Source organism: Aptenodytes patagonicus, chromosome 9, assembly GCF_965638725.1.
Source record: "Aptenodytes patagonicus chromosome 9, bAptPat1.pri.cur, whole genome shotgun sequence".
In the NCBI taxonomy this organism is placed as follows: domain Eukaryota; kingdom Metazoa; phylum Chordata; class Aves; order Sphenisciformes; family Spheniscidae; genus Aptenodytes; species Aptenodytes patagonicus.
The window spans coordinates 5,172,070-5,189,331 of record NC_134957.1 but is presented as its reverse complement, the minus strand read 5'-3'; the positions used below and the strand labels follow the sequence as shown (position 1 = coordinate 5,189,331).

The window sequence follows — 17,262 nt, the reverse complement described above, 5'->3', positions numbered from 1 at the left end:
GCATTAGAACAAGTAAGTATTTGCATAAAGAAGAAAAAAGACAACAGCGTATCAGGCTAAGTGTATACACTGATGCCATATACATTTTAATTTTTGTGCCAGCCACATTTAGAGGGTACATTAAAACCAGAAGTTTTAAATACAAAATCTGAAACTCATAGGGTAAACCCATTCAGGTGGCCAACTTCAAAAGTTAGCACACAAACTCAGATTAACTGAGATACATCAGTCTGAGTCTGTTCTTCTTTGTAAGCCATACAGTACATTTCTATCTAATTTTGTATACCCTGAAGTAAAATTTACATGTAGTAAGAACTGTTTTCATAATCATTGCAAGTCTTTGCTTATAAAAGCCTTAGCCACTCGTGGATTCAGAGTGAACTAATGAATATGACAGATTAGTAGAAGGTAGTTTATAACCAGACTTGAGACAGAAGTTGCAACCAAAGCTTCAACACTGAAGCACCTAGTAACTGATTTTATCCTGACTTCGGTGTCAATACAGTGCTTTATTTCTGGTACTGCTGCTAGTCTTAATTCCCATAAAACCAGATTCTTCTTTCTTTTGTTTCTTGGGCATATTATATAATGGAGCAGCAAGAGCTGTTGCTCCCAGGTAGTCGACTTTACTAGAACTGCTTCAGTTCCTCCTCTCCACTCCTCTATGGCGAGTGTATCTCCCACTGCTTTATTCTCATCAACAGAAAAAAGTGAGGTGAGGAAACTCCCATTTGATTCAGCACACAGTTTCTTGGCTGAGCTAGAAATATGCCAGGCAATGTCTGCTGCAGTCTCTCTAACCTTTACAATCCTCCATTCTCTACTATTCTACTGTCTTCCAGCAGTGCGGTTTCATTTTCATTCTCCAGTTTATTTACAGCTTGGTGGAGGCATTCCTAAACTAGAAAGGTAGAGGGTACAGCAGTAGGCTTTGATAAAATTTCCATTGGTAAACCAGCTACACAATTTTCGTTTTCATATTTTACAAATATGCATTCACATTTGAACTTCAGACAAAGCTTGGGTGAGTATGACAGGCTTCCTAAATCCATTAAGGTTAGTTTACAGTATTCTGTGATTCAAACTAATTCCTGAGTGACTTAGAAGATAAGCTGTAATCCCATCAGTTAACATTTTATATTTAAAAACAATTGTTTCATGGATTTATGGGAAAACCTTTATAAAATTCATGTGGGTGTTTACGGGTAACCTAAGCACATAGCACACTTCAATATTATAATAAACCATCTTTTTTTGCTTACTTTCTCCTTTAGCAGGAGATAACGGATTCTCCGTAACCTGTTACAAGCATCTGTAATCCTCCTGAATTCCTGTTACTTCTTAACAGGGAATCTCACCTGTACTGAAGTCAAATGATACTGTTGGCTTCCTCATTATTATGTACAATACAATTCCTCTCTATTCACATGCTGCTTCATTTCCTACTTCCTTGAAGGACAAATAATCTTCTTGGGAAGCTGTTATAAACAGGAAAGAATAGGAAAAGGAACAGAAAGCCCTTGTGTGTATCACAGCAGCTATAAATTCAGTTTAACCTGATACGCTTTGTCTATTGAGTTACATCATGGTCCATGCACGCTGAAATTACTCCATCTAGAATTTCTGTTCTTCAAGGAAAAGCCAAAGTTCCTTGCTATGGCAGTAGCATTGCTCATTTTTCCAAATTTTAGTATCATAGCGTTTATTTTTAGGGGAGTGCCCTGTTTTGGCTGGGATAGAGTTAATTTCCTTCCTAGTAGCTGGTACAGTGCTGTGTTTTTTGGGTTTAGGATGAGAATAATGTTGATAACGCACTGATGTTTTAGTTGTTGCTAAGCAGTGCTTACACTAGTCAAGGACTTTTCAGCTTCCCGTGCTCTACCGACTGAGCAGGCTGGAGGTGCACAAGAAGCTGGGAGGGGGCACAGCCAGGACAGCTGCCCCAAACTGGCCAAAGGGACATTCCATACCATGGGACGTCATGCTCAGTACAGAAACTGGGGGAAAGCTGGCCGGGGGGCCATCGCTCGGGGACTGGCTGGGCATTGGTTGGCGGGTGGTGAGCAATTGCATTGTGCATCACTTATTTTGTACATTTTATTATTATTATTATTTATTATTATTATTTCCCCTTCCTTTTCTGTCCTAGTAAACTGTCTTTATCTCGGTCCATGAATCTTACTATTTCCCCCCCCCCCCCCCCAATTCTCTCCCCTATCCCACTGCGGGGGGACGAGTGAGCAAATGGCTGTGTGGTGTTTAGCTGCCTGACAGGTTAAACCACGACGGGGGGGGGAAGTAACTTTACCATCAACTGTTTTTGTGAAGGGTTCAAATACTGCTCTGATCAAATACTTGCTCTTTGCTAGGAAGTCTGTGTCTTGGAAGACAGATAACGTTCTAAGAAGTTGTTGACATGATCCCCGTGACCATATGTTCCAAGGCTGCTGGGTATAGGGAAAATGGACAATGTTCACAAGTAATTCCTCCTTCTTTGGCTCACCTCATCCCTTCTGCTGCCAGTTCCTTTGTGGGCTGTGTTTCAGTTGTTTGGTTTTTGGGGGGGTTTTCTTACTGTTTAAAAAACAACCCAAACAAAGCAAATACACGTCCTCCCTTCCTCAAAGTCTATAAAAAGTAAAATACTTCATTTTCAAGGAGCTGCCCAATATCTGAGCAAGCTCTTCACAGTGTAGACTTTCTGTCAACTTTTGCAACTTGCTATGGGTCTTCTGCTTTATTTTTAAGTGTATCAGTTCTCTCCCAACAGATACATTCTACCAGTTTTATCCTCTCCTCAAATGGTAGGAGAGGAAAATTCAAATGGACTGTGACACTTATTTCAGTGTTTACTGTACCCACAGGAGCAAGAGGTGTTCCACGAAAGCAACCACATGCTCAGTTAAGAATCTTCCCAAAACTCCTCTGTATGTGACAGGAAGAAAAGTGTATAGAAATTGAGCCTGTCACTTGTACAGGGGTATTAGGCTATACTTGCATGAACTGTGAAATAGGAAGCAAGTAAGCAGGAATGGTACTGAAGAATTTTCTCAAAGCAGTTTCTCAAAGCAGTTTCAGCTTTGTTTTTCAGAATAATTTCAAAAGATCTTTCTCACTGTCAAGTTAACTGGTCATTGCTCATCTTGAAAGAAAAACCTAGGTTTCAACAACAGATTAATCCCAGGTTCAAAGCATGTAATTGTAGTTAAAAGGGCTGCATGTCTATAAAATGGTAAGAAGAAACTAAGACCGCACTTCAGTAAGAGTGAAGATGAACGTTGTCACAATAAAAAAGGTGTCTCTCTTTAGGAAGTGAGGTGTAAAAGGAGGAGACCTATTCTCACTACTCTTTAATTGACCAAACTCAGTAGCTTTGTAGTAGCTTTCATTCAGCTCCACAATGTGTCTGAATGAAAAGATCAGCCACTTGCACTCAGGGGAGCCTGGAACAAGGAAGGAAGATGAACAGCAATATGATGCACATCAAGTATTGCTATCTAGCAAAACTGGCTTTGTTCTGCTGCTACGTTGAAAGCAAAGAGCTCAAATCCACAGCTTGTATCTAAGCGTAAAATTGAGATAAAGTCTGCGCTTACGATGTCAAGAACTGTTTTGACATAGTTTTTCCAGTTTAACTGTTCCAGAGTGTTTCAAAAGCACTTCACAATAATATTATACGAAAAAAGCAAAAGCCAAGTTCCCTAAAAACTCAAAGCTCAGAAGTCAAACAATTGCATTTTTAAAAAACAAGCAGCAGAGATACAGGGCTGGATATACTGACAGTTGGCAAAAAAGCAATCTAAACCATCCATTTACTGCACTAGGAGCTATACTGTGTTCGTTTGTAATTAAGTCCTGGAAGTTGATCCAATGACTATTCAAGTGACTAGTTTAGCAAGTGATCTCAGTCTATTTTCCTAGGAAAAACTTTCTAATTTTCTTCCAAACCAATTGATTTGCTTGCTGTAGGTGTGGTAAATGGAATATGCTGATACTGAGAAGCAGTCCTGCTCAATACCAGTACAATAGCAACCCCTGGGACAGATGGCTTCTTGTCTAATAAAGTATTTCTGGCACTTTTTACAGGCACCAAATAGACGTACAGAAAGCTACATGGGTGTATCAAAGGATTTTTGAAATTATTCCAATGCACTTCTAATCTACTAGCATTTTACTAAAGGAAGCTTAGGAGGTGCAGCTTTTGAAATAAGCTTTCTTATCACGCAAAGCATGAAATATAATTGGCACTCAACTATCTGAATCCTATTTTTTAAAAATACAATGTTCTTCAAGAAAGACCATTAAAGTATCCATTACCAAGATTATTAGATTTGAAAGTGAAATTATTTAAGCCCAAAATAAATGCAGTGCTAGTCTGCTGATGACCCAAAAAATAAAATGTATATGGCAGCAGTGTATATGGTTAGCCTGACAGTTCAAGTACATGAAGTAGAATCCCCTTACTTTTGTTCCCCATTTATGCTGTTGACAATTGGTGCAGTCCCATATGCTGTCTTGATACTGCCAAGTATGACTTCCTGCTTTTCTTTATGCAAATACTTGCCTGTTCTAGTGCAACTGAGACACTGCGTGTAACATGTGAGGTCTTCTGGAGGTACCTGTACTTCCTAGGCAGAAACTTTGTATCCATTTCTGTTGCTACACTTACTTTATAGAGCTTTGCCAGGCTGCCCAGGATCCTTGAAGTGGAAGATTCTTAATTACACCGTTTTGAGCCTTAAGGACACGTAGCCATGGAATTTTGTACCTACTTACTTGTGTGGGTCATGTTGGTGGTTTTTTGGGGTTTCTTTTTAGAGGTGTGTTTTTTTTGGTGGTTTTTTTTTTTAAGATGGATCCTATAAAACCTTCTGTTGGTTAATGATTATATAATGCCACATGCGTTTCTAAATTAAGTATTAAAACCAGTGGTTAGAATTTCTGAATAAAAATGGAAGCTTCAAACTAAAATAAAAGGCTTTAAATTTTTGTTTTAAGGGCAGGGTTTGCCATGTCTCTTAACCTTTGTAAAGATCTTGATTAACTAAATATCTCCTAGAACATTAAACCTGCATATTGAGGCTAGTAAGCTAGTAGGCACTTAATAAAAGCAGCATGGCAATTCTTGTTTGTTATGAAATTTATGAATGGAATTATGACTTGGCTCTTTCAAAAGTCTAGTTTGTAAAAATTTTAACTAGCAAACTGTTGCTTGATGGTTTTAAGTGGGAAATTTAAAAGCTGTAAAGCATCCTGAAGAGAGACAGTGTTCGTCTATACTGAAAAGCATGCTATACTGTTACAAGATGTTTTTCCAAGATGCTCCGAGGAAAACCTGTCTTGCATGATCACTAGATATCAAAATAAGAAACAGATCCTGGGTGTAGGAAGTGCTGTATGAAGAACTCGCCAGTCATGTAGCGTAACTGCTATAAACTCCGCTGATACTGCGCTGCTTTAGTGATGATAACTTACCTGATATGGTTGGTGCACAGACTTGATAGAAAATGTTTGGAGTCTGGCAGTAGCTCTGGAAAATGCCAAACCTTACTTTATTTGCCTCTGCACTGGCTAACATTAAAAATGCCTCATCTAGTAGGCTTTCTGAAATTGTTTCTACAGTAGTCTAAGCTGATCTAACTGCCGACTGTCTTGGTGCCACCCTTGCCCCCACCCAAAAATGCGGGTTTTTGAACAGTCCATTTTGCTTTTGGAGTGTGATAGTGTTCTGCCAAATCAGCCAAAAATGGGGAAGCAGTCTCGGTTTCTCTCAACCTCCATTTTCAGTCAGATCAGACTGCTACTTAGGTTTTCTTCATTCCCCTTGCACAGAGACATGGTGTTGTGGTTTAACCTCAGCTGGCAGCTAAGCACCACCCAGCCGCTCGCTCCCCCCCCAGTGGGATGGGGGAGAGAATCGGAAGGGTAAAAGTGAGAAAACTTGTGGGCTGAGATAAAGACAGTTTAATAGGTAAAGCAAAAGCCGCACACGCAAGCAAAGCAAAACAAGGAATTCATTCCCTGCTTCCCATCGGCAGGCAGGTGTTCAGCCATCTCCAGGAAAGCAGGGCTCCATCACACGTAATGGTGACTTGGGAAGACAAACACCATCACTCCGAACGTTCCCCCCCTTCCTCCTTCTTCCCCCAGCTTTTTATGCTGAGCATGAAGTCACATGGTGTGGAATGTCCCTTTGGCCAGTTTGGGGCAGCTGTCCCGGCTGTGCCCCCTCCCAGCTTCTTGTGCACCTCCAGCCTTCTCAGTCGGTAGAGCATGGGAAGCTGAAAAGTCCTTGACTAGTGTAAGCACTGCTTAGCAACAACTAAAACATCAGTGTGTTATCAACTTTATTCTCATCCTAAATCCAAAACACAGCACTGTACCAGCTGCTAGGAAGAAAATTAACTCTATCCCAGCCGAAACCAGGACACATGGTGTGGAGGTGCCCCTTTCCTTCATCCCTTGAAGATCAGACAATGGCATTTGTGAGGGGGAGTGTCCAATATGATTAACAGTGCCTCTGGCCTGTTTTCCCCTCCCTCCTATTTGGGCGCAGCTTTGAGGCACTCAAATCTTCCAGCACTATGATTAAAGAATTGGTGCCCTCTGCTGTTAATAAATACCAACTTGGGTGACCCTCTGGCTTTATTTAGCATGAGGAGGTGTCTAACTTCTTTTCCTAGTATTGGTCATTTCTGGATGGTCAGTATCCTGGGGAAAAAAGTAGAGTAATCGGGGAAAACCAGGCAGCTTCCTGGTTGGGAAGATGGCTGCCATCCTCCAGTCTAACAGTGCTGACTCTCTGTGTGCTACCTTTGTGCTGTCAACATGAATAACTTTCCAGCTTCATTTTAGCAGCCTGGTGTAAGGTGTTCACAAGCTCCTTGGTCTCCCTTTGTAGCGCCTCAGGGAATGTTTACCTTCAGGTTAAAGATTAAGCCTCAGTTTAATAATTTAAACAATACATATTTAAGGAATTTGTAAGTGAACAGCTGCAAAGCAAACAAGAATTTTCTATGTGCTGTCATATAGACCAAATGCAAATGTGTGACAATAGTAACAAAACTATTAGTTTTGCTAATTTCAACTACCTTTGATATACCTGATGGATTACAACAATCATTTCAAGTTCTTTTTGAAAGCATAGTGAATGCTCCTTGAAGTGTCAAAAAAGTTACTATAAAGCAAACATTTTGTGAATTATATTTTTACTAATTTTATTAGTAATGCCAGGTATACTTTGTCATGGATAAAGATCTTGAAAGTCCTAAATGAGTGTGTAGTTCTAGTTTCTGCACATCAGCTAATGTGACTCAGGTATCTTTTCACAATTTCCTAAGTACCTTTTTACATTTAATTACAAAATGGAATATGTTAACAGATGGTTAAATTTGTCTAATGGGAACGTTACTCATTCTCTGTACTGACAAATGGAGGTTGTAGGAGTGAATTCTATTTTGTGGCTGTAAGACCTAGACTCACTGCTAACAACTTTTTGTACTTCAGATATTAACCAGTTTTGGGTTTTGTCCCTTTAAATTCCTTTGGTTCAGGTACTCATATGGGAAGTTACTCCCTTCCTGGTTGTATGCAAATTTATTTACAGCCAGTTAAAAAACACTTATCCTTGAGCCAAGTTTTACGAAGTCTTTTGCAGGTGTTGTAGTCCAGGTAAATTTTAGAAAACAGTCATATCATCTTAGTTTAAAACCAAGAAAGTTAAAGAGAAGGTCAAGTTTCTGTTTTACTCTTAGAAAATTAGGATTGCTAGCAGCAGTTGGAGCTGTTATCTGAAGTTGTAGCCTGTGTGCAGAAGTGGGTATTGCAGCTACCATGATTTGCCTGAGTGGTGTGCTGTGGAGTGAAAATTGCTGTTAAGTTTAGAAGTTACCCAGCTGAACATTGTTTCATTATACATATGGTAAACTGTGAGTTGCTTTTGATTTTATTTTTGTTGTGGAAGTGAGAGTCTTGACTGTAACAATTAAGAACATGGCAAAGTAATACTTAAATATAATGGAAAGATCAATCAACCCATGTAAATGCACCTTAATTTACAACTCATGTCCAGCTCAAGTGATCTGGAAGGTTTTATTAATACATAAGTTAGAAAAAGATTAAAAAAAAAATAGACGCTGTAAGTTTTGCATTAAAAGTTAATGCAATCATCTCAAGTCGTTTAATTCTTTGAACATTGACATTGTTACTGCAGTAGCCTGAACTGAGCTTGGATGAGGAAATAGTGATTTTTATGCCAATAAATGTAGTGAACTGTGGTGAAAATCTGTCCACTGTTTTTATGTGAGAGATTTCAATTACTCTGAATATTAACATGGCTGAGACTGACCTTTTAAGATAAAAGAATAATGCGATGCAGTTGCATTAGTATATGCTATGATTTTTGTGTGCCTTATTGTCATGATCTGTCAGTACTTATGCAAGTAGTGGGATACTTACAGTAAACTAAAATTGGGAGGAGTAAATAGAAATTGATGGACTGGAAAGACTACATTTGAAAGGGAGAAGCTCTGTCACTTAGGTCTTCTAAGTGATTAACTAAGTAAATCAGTAGGAAATAGTCCTTTGATACAGGAGTTGATGAAGCTCCATGCTTTGCATTGATATTAAAAACTAGGAGAGAGATATGATAAGCTGTTGTCTTAAATTGTATGTGTGCTAGATATATAAATAATAATTTGATATCCCTCATCTACAAATGATTTATAGGTATTTTTGCAAAACCTTTGCTTTTGGGCTGCTTCTAAAATCAGGGAGTTAGTGTCTTTAACAAGCTAGGAAAGGGTTGATTTCTTGTGGTGCTCTGGCTGTCTTATAGATGGCTGAAAGAATAATGCTAGAGGTCTGACTACAAAAACTGCGATATCTTAAACTTCTTCCTGGGGAGGTAAACTAGTTGTGGTTTATGTTCTTAAATCAGACTGGAAGTGTGACTTCTTTGTTAGTATAAGAGACTGTCAAAATTGTGTGTCAATGGGAATCTGCAGGTACATAACTACCTTGCCTTTGCCTCCAGCTACTTGCAGTTTCTCTTCTACCTGTTAAATGTGTTGCTTATCTTGAGTAGCTACTGGCAACAGCATAGTTTATGCGCCATAAGGAGATCTGGGAAGTGAGCTTGAGATGTCTGAAAAAATGCTGTGTGGTATTTTGCTTTAGTATTCTGTATTTTGCCCAGAGGAGTTTGAGTGACAAATGCAATATAAATGTAGAGATGGAGTAGATTATCCTGTTCCAGGTTCTGGGAGAGATTGACAGTACTTAAATGAGAAGGAGGAAAAAAAGTATTTCTAGTACAAGTGACTGCTAAAACAGATACAGAGTTTTAGAACTTCTTGCTTACGTAGCTGTCTCTGGGTTGAAGTCATAGTTAGTCTTTACTTCATTTGGACTTCTTGCTCAATAATCTCCATTAAAAATAAAAGGTCTGTTTACCAGAGTAAGGACACCTTAGTTTTCATTTCAGGATTAGAGTATTGCTTCCTCTTTTAACTCCATACTAAGTCCAGGTAACGAAAATACAGGAGAGATGTAGCTGTAAGGAAGAGGTTTGAGATATGGCAGTTAGGAAGGTGAAAGGTTGGTGTCAACATCTGGAGTAGTAAGAGAAAAAGATTTTATCCTAGCTGTCTGTACTGGGTCAGGCTGGAATGGAGTTAATTTTCTTCATAACAAACTGTATGGTGCCGTGTTCTAGATTTATCAGCACTGTTTTGGTCACCAAACACCGCCTATCCAGTGTCAAAGCTTACTGTTTCTTAGTGTGCTCCCTGCCTCCCCCTAGGAGTAGGATGGGGTGGGCCAGAGGTTGGGAGGGGACACAGCCAGGACAGCTGATCCAAACTGACCAAAGAGATATTCCATATAATGTCATGCTCAGCAATAAAACCAGGGGTGGCGGGGTGGGGAGGAGGAGTTTTTTCCAAAGTAGCAGTTGCTCAGAGGCTGGGTAGGTATTGGTCTGCTGGTGGTGAGTGATGGCTTTTGCATCGTTTGTTTCTTTATCTATTTTTTTTTCCTTCACTTGTTAAACTGTCTTTATCTCAACACATGATTTTTTTTTCTTGCTTTTGCACTTCTGATTCTGATCCCACTGCAAGGGAATGAGCAAGTGGCTGGGTGGGGACTGACCTGCCAGCCAGGGTCAATCCACCACACTGTCCTGCATACCTCTGAATGCTTATCTTCATTATACTTCTAAAGTATGAACACATTGCCCTTCATTCCCACCTTTGATGCCTCCTCCACTATTTGAATAGTCTTGCAAATGTCTTTGTTTCAGAAATACAATATTGACAAATGTAGCCAAGAGACAGAAAGTAGAATTAGAAGGAGCATATCTTCCACCAAGGGGAAGTAAAAATATTGTGTGGTGTATGTTGAACAGTTATCAGTTCACTTCCAGTAACATTGAACTCATCCACTGTGTTAACAATACACAGTGGTATGGGATATTGACTAGAAGCATCTTGATCATTTTGGCTGGTGAAAGCATAACCAAGGAATCTGAAACCTTGCTGTCCAAGAAAATAGGGTCGCTATTTCCTAACCAGTGACTTGCAGGGCTGTGTCGTTATGGATCAACTACCACACTTTTTCATGTACAGCAGTTCTTTTTGTCTCGGATTTGCCCCCCCCCCCGGCCCCTGAAGTTCTAGACCTTAATTACCTATTCATGACTGCTTGGTGTAAATTGAGCAATGTTTATTGACTGAATGGTTCCTTGATATGATTATTGGTATGCAATATAGATTGCTTTTTTGGCCGTGAATAAAAATGTAATGTTGGTGATCTCTGTCAGTAGGATTTTACTGCTGTTAAGGAAAAAGTGAGAAGGTACTAGGGAGGGAGAGGTAGCAGCGACTGGATTGTGCATCATCAGTACACTGGCTTTAACCAGTTCATCTATCCATTTACATTACTCATTGTTAAGGAGAAATTGGCAGAAGGCTCAAGAAGCCAGGGCACAGGAAATTCTCCTCAACTCTCAGTCTCAAAAACTCTGTCAAAACTGAGAATGTTATATAGCTATCTGCTGACTCAGTTTGAAGTCCAGTAGTTCATGTTTGTTTTGGAAAGCTTTGTAAGAGATCTTACTGCATTTTTATGAAATAGTGGGGGTGCTAGAGCTATACAGGTTACAGGTTCATGAGTTAAATCGTCAAAAGACAAGGTGAAATGGGATGCAAGCCTACTTTTTCACACAAAATGCAGTAGATTCCATGCTCTTTTACCTGCAGTTTTGTTAGAACACTTACTGAAATTTCAAGTGCTTTTTAATGTTAGAATACGTGAAATACAGACTATTTTATTCTGAAACAGTAGGTAACATTGTCTTTTTTTTCTTTGATTTGTGTGTGTGTTTTTTTTTTTTTAATAGAATATTCAAATAAAAACTTTGGCAGATGATGTGGTAAGGTCTTTGTAACATCTTAATTTGCAATGGTAACTCCACGCTGCATGCTATTTAACTTCAAATGTTGTGGACAATATAACATGTTCTTATAAGGATATTAAGGATTAGATTTCGGAAAATTGAGTTACTATACCTAAAGATCTTCATTTGTAACTTCAGTTGAAGAAGAGTAATTAGTGATTTCTATTTGGATAAGCTTCATTGACCACATTCTAAATACTTCAGTAATACTGTGGATATGTTGAAACTGTTACTCAACAGTTCAAGTGTTACTTCTTTTGACCTTCTTTTTAACAGTAAAGGATCTGCAGTGGTTCTTCAAAGTTAGTTGCCACATGATTCAAGTGGAACCATTTTGGGTAATAAGTGTGTACTATATGTCAAACAACAAGTTTGTATTCAGTAGCACTAACTTTATAATTCTGAATACTTTGAAACCTGTTGTAAAGTATTTCTACAGAAACATATCAAAATTGATTTCAGTAGAATTATACACTTTTATTTTCTATGTATAATAGTTAAGCCACCCTGGCCACTTAGTTAATCATCACTTACATGTCTGAAATGAAGAAATTGTATGTAGTAATCATGTAGAAGATTCACTTATGGTTTTAAACTGATCTCCCCGTTGCAATCTGATTAAACAAATTTGTTGTTAATAAGGTATACTTGAAACAGATCACAGTATGGTGAAATTGATCTTAAATGTCTTTTTTTTTTTGGTGACTGCTGAACGGGCATTTCAATGTAAGTGAACAGTAAAACTGCATTTGATGTATATTGGCTAGTTTTGGATACTGCCTTTCAGGCATTATGTCATCTTTGGCCTTTTCAGTAGGCTATGCCCTAATTTTAATTTCAAAAAATGTAATGTAAACTATTCTAAGAAAGAAAAAATGGGATTAAAGTAAAATTCTTGCCTTGTTAAAGACGTTAACAGTATCCTTGTAGGTAATGTGTTTCTGTCCACAAATGTAAGACTTCTAAGGAAGAAGAAAACCCAAACCCCCTCCCGTCAAAAACACAAACAAACCAAAAAAACCTCTAAAGAAATTCAAAGGGCATGCAGCTTATCTAGGGATACTTTCCCTTCAGAAATTTAAGGTAGTCTTGTAGGATCTCAAAAAACAACAAACCAAACCCAACAGCAAAACAAACCAAGAAAAAGAAAACAAAACAATAAAAGAAAAAAAGAAAAATAAAAGAACCTTTCTTCCCCATATTCCACAGCACTTGGTCCAATTTCTCCACTCCTGACTGGACTAAATGACTGACTGACTAAAATGAATCCAAATTTCCTACAAATGAAAATACTCCATTAAACTTTTCACACCTCACAGAGGTGGTTTAATTCTAGAAAATAGAAATGTTGGTTTACATGTCTTCGTAGAGATTGCAGTAACTGCTGTGAATGTTACTGGTAACCCTACATAAGCTGCTGTTAGATGAAAGCACATCTTCATAAGGCTGTTCAATGCCTGAAACAAATACACTAGTATTTGTTGATGCAAACAGTTAATTTAGAAAAATCGCTATAGACATAACGTTCTCAAAATGAACTTACATATATATATAGTTAAAGACAGTATTATTAAATAAAAAAATTCTTACTCTATTCAGAGTAGAGTTATATATTAATAATACAGTAATAAATGGCCTTATAAGGAAGGTGCTCTTGTTGGTTGTTTCCAATATTAACAAATTAACTGAGTAAGCATGCTTAAGAAAAAAAAAAAAGGTGGGGGTTTGGTATAAGGCATAAAACAAGTCAGCCTTAACTTGTTAAACTTCGTTGCAGACTGTATGATATGCTTTCACTAATGTCTGTTATGTGTATATAACTATGGATGGCTGCTTCTATGTGAGTAATCCATTACCTGGCTTTTTAAAATTATGCACTAATTTCAGGAGTCCGTACTCAAAAACACTTCAAGGAATTGTATACTTGGAGCATTAATTCCTCTACAAACTTTATTTTACTTTAGCAGGATTTTTTTATAAGCCTGATGAACTTGTGAGTACCTCCTTCCCAACGCTGGCTTTTTCAGTTGTCCTCCAAAGACTTATAGCTCTTCAGGTGAAGGAACGCTTGGACATTACCTTTGTGGTACCATATTTATTCACTATCAGGATAATTAGGGAGTAATGTGAGAAGATGAACTCAAGACTTTGAAATGCTAAGAGTTTAACATAGATGGTATACTTTTGAAACTGTGAGAAATAGTTATATTCCTTTTGCATGTGACCTGTCATGAATTTACCTTAAATGTTGTTGTCTTTTGATGAAAAGTAATCTCTGAATGTTAGGGTATTTTTACTTACAGTTCAGTTTGAGTTTTAACTCTGCTGCTTGGATTAACTAAAAATGTGTGTATTACTGCCATGTAATTGGCTGCTTTCCTGTATTTCTATTTCTGCTAATTTTTAAATGGATGTCTTTGCAGCGTGACAGAATAACAAGCTTCAGAAAATCAGCAGTGAAAAAAGAGAAGCCTCTCATTCAGCATCCTATTGACTCTCAACCTTCTATAAGTGAAATCCCTCTTGCCCAGGTGCTTGTTGATGAGCGTTGCATGAACTTATCAGAAAAAGAAGTTATGGATCTGTTTGAAAAAATGATGGTAAGATGATGTGCTACGTTGTTTTATGAGGTTTTAATTTGTTTTCATGCTGGCATTTATTATATAGTAGTGATTTTTCAAATGATGTCATTTTGGAAGTATTAACTATTTGGGAGGGCATAGCATAGCATAGGCCTGATAGACCTGTCTGAACTGGCACATAAACAATTGAGTAACTCATAGAATGCTAGTATTATATATGTTTAAATTACTTGGTCTACTTCTACAGAGAAAACAAAGGCAAAAAGCCAAAAATAAAAATCTTAAGCTGTTGATTTGCTTCATTAAGATAACCTCTATAGACCTTGGTTGCAGTAGTTAGATACTGCTGTTGAAGGATCGTTTTTAATAAACTTAAGTAAATACCTTTGGGAAATGGTCATTTCCATTAATAAAAACTTAATGTATAGAAAGCTGAATTTTTGTATGGTCTTGAATATTTTCTGTCTTAGGATCACTTGTCAAGGTTTGTGATTTTACTCACAAGCAAGCTTTTCTATTAGTAATACAGAAACAAACTTTTGAAGTAGGTGCGTATTAATTCTGCCATGCACATTGGTGTTGATACATGAAGTATCAGGAAATGCAATCTTTCAAGTATTATTAGAAATAGTTTTCTGTATCATTCTTGAAAAATGTTGTAAACTTACATACAGTCAGTATGGCCTAAGAAATGTCCCGTTCCATTGTGTAGCTCTACTCTGTTCAATGACGTTGTGAATCTCTTTTGAAAGATTGGATAAGTGTTAATTAATACTTGCTTGATTTGCTTGTTAGATTAAGGGATTAATTTTTAACTTTTCCAAGTAATGTTAATTGAAGCAGACAATAGGTCTGCTTCCAGAGACTAATAATTCTTTGAAAAAGCTGTTAGCTAGTAAGTTATTACAGTAACATTTACTGGTCTCAGTTGCTAATCTGAAGTTACTTTGACTTTTAATGGCAAGACTAGTCGCGACTAGTAATGACTACATGTTGTATATAATCGATTATTAGGTTGAAACAGGCATCTTCAGAGTTAATCTAGCAGAATATTTGGATTTTTAGGTTTGTTTTAAATACATCAGTTGGAACGCATTCACATCTACCCCTGCCACAAGCTAATAATCTGTGTAGTAACAGCCTTCTGATTACATGGTACAGGAATGGTGTCCCTTGTGATAAGATTTTATAAAAAACACAGGAACTTCACAAGAGTTAACACTTATGTGATCAACTTAAGGTGTAGAACTTTTCTGTTTTGTTCTCTAGGGTTTTTTTTTTTGAGCCAAATTTCACTAATGGTAACTACCCTTGATGCAATTATAATTTGGGGTAAGTCTTGAAAACAGTGAACACTTGAAGTGACAGAATTAAATGAGAAAATTGGGTAGCTCAGAGTTAAACAAACTGAAACGCGGATAAGCTGGAAAAAGTCACTTCTGTTTGTTTAAAAATGAGCTGTTTATTTAAGAAAAGGAGTATAAAAATAACAAAGACTAGTAAAAAGCATGAAGTAGAATCTTGATGTTGTGTGGTCTGTTTCTTTACAGGAAGACATGAATCTAAATGAAGAACGAAAAGCTCCTTTAAGAGATAAAGACTTGACCACAAAACGTGAGATGGTTGTCCAATACATTTCTGCAACTGCCAAATCTGTAAGTAGTCACCTCTCCAAGACAGATGAAAGTAAGAAGCTTAGCTTTGTGAGTGTTATGTTTTTCAAGCTTGAAGCTTTCAATTTTTTGTCTGGATTTATCTTCTAAGAGCGGTAGGAAAAAAAAAATAATAAATCTGTGCTTACTAATATACTTCTAAATGCTTGCAGCTGCGTCTGAAGGGTTAGTTTGTATTTCAGTTGCTGGGCAATGTAAGAACTTGATGCTTTCTCGTAAACCACAAGAAATTGCAAATCCAGTGATGTAGAGTAATGGATGGATCCTAAGCATATTTCTGTGGAATTAATCGTATGAATTTTTGGTACCAGAAGTGCTTGGAAGGGATAGCATGTGTTCATGGCTTTAGTAATGACATACATACTGGATGTACAATTTGCAGTGTTAGAAACAGGGAATTAAAATACTGAAAATATATAACATTGAAGTAAAGTCAGTCTCTTAGATTAATTTGAATATGTTGAGTACTGTAGCTGGCTTGGAGACTGCATTAAATATTTGCTAAGAAATGTACTGAAGGTAAATAAAATGATTCCTTTAGTGAAAAGATGATTTTAAAATGAATTTCAAATTATATTTTGAGTAGAAAAAAATATATTCAGACCTTTCATTCATGTTGATCATTCTCTGTACTTAAGTTGATTGATTAACCCTTAGTTGATGCATCCTTCATGTAGAATTTTTGAAGTCTGTCTGTTTTGGAGTGCCAGAAGTGTAAGAGAACCACTGGGTGCCCCAACATTTGTTGGGGTGGAGAAATACAATTTCAAGTAGTGAAGAGCTGCAATTTATTTTCTGCAGTGGGACTAATAGTAGCGGGACTGTTAGTACTAATTAGTTATAAAATACAACAGTGATGCTTCTTGTGTATTAAAAATCAACTATGGCAAATATAGTTCTTACCATGTAAAAGGAGAATATGACACAAAAATTCATGAATGTTGGATGAAACAGAGAGAAAGAGAGATATGTTATGATTTCCCTAGAAATAGGTTTTGTCCTGATTTGTGCCACTGTTTGTTGTATAAAGAATTTTAATGAATCTAGTGGTGAGTTCTGAGGAAGTGAATGTATTGCAGTATTGGGGAGAAGTGGTGGTGGGGGGGTAGCTTTGTGTATCCAAGGGGCAGCAGTGTGCTTCAAGTGATAAAACTTGCTGTCAGCATAGTTCTTCAGTAAAATTAGGTAATGCATATGATTTTATTTGGAGATTAGGATGAATCTCATCTTTTTTTCACACTTAAGTTATTGTGTGCTATAAAAGGTTACTGGAAATGAAGACGATGTGTGGAATAATTGTTCAAATACATAACGGTAGTACTGCTAGCAGTTCTACAGAGCTGAGTCTGGGCGCTAAATACAGATAACATGAAATAACAATCTGTTTCTTAGTGAAATAAACTGGCAAATAAGATTATGTCGGTGTTTGCCTAATGAATCCATAAGCATGGACGACAAGCAGTAGAGTTGACTTGTTTTTCTTTTAACCTTTAAAATCAGCTCTGCAGAGTTAGATTTCAAAAAATTAAAGCTACAATGACATGCAATTATT

The 17,262-nt window shown here is 37.3% G+C and overlaps 1 protein-coding gene across 2 annotated transcripts in view; it reads left to right on the top strand.

Moving 5' to 3' along the window:
* DIAPH2 (diaphanous related formin 2) overlaps positions 1-17,262 on the top strand; it is a 265,592-nt gene that overhangs the window by 8,617 nt on the left and 239,713 nt on the right. Inside the window, exons 2-4 of one of the 2 annotated variants that reach the window (XM_076347001.1) lie at positions 11,399-11,431; positions 13,879-14,055; positions 15,588-15,692. In XM_076347001.1, the coding sequence (XP_076203116.1) occupies positions 11,399-11,431; positions 13,879-14,055; positions 15,588-15,692 (315 nt within the window). The remainder of the gene's footprint in view (positions 1-11,398; positions 11,432-13,878; positions 14,056-15,587; positions 15,693-17,262) is intronic. The other variant, XM_076347000.1, reaches the window with a different exon arrangement.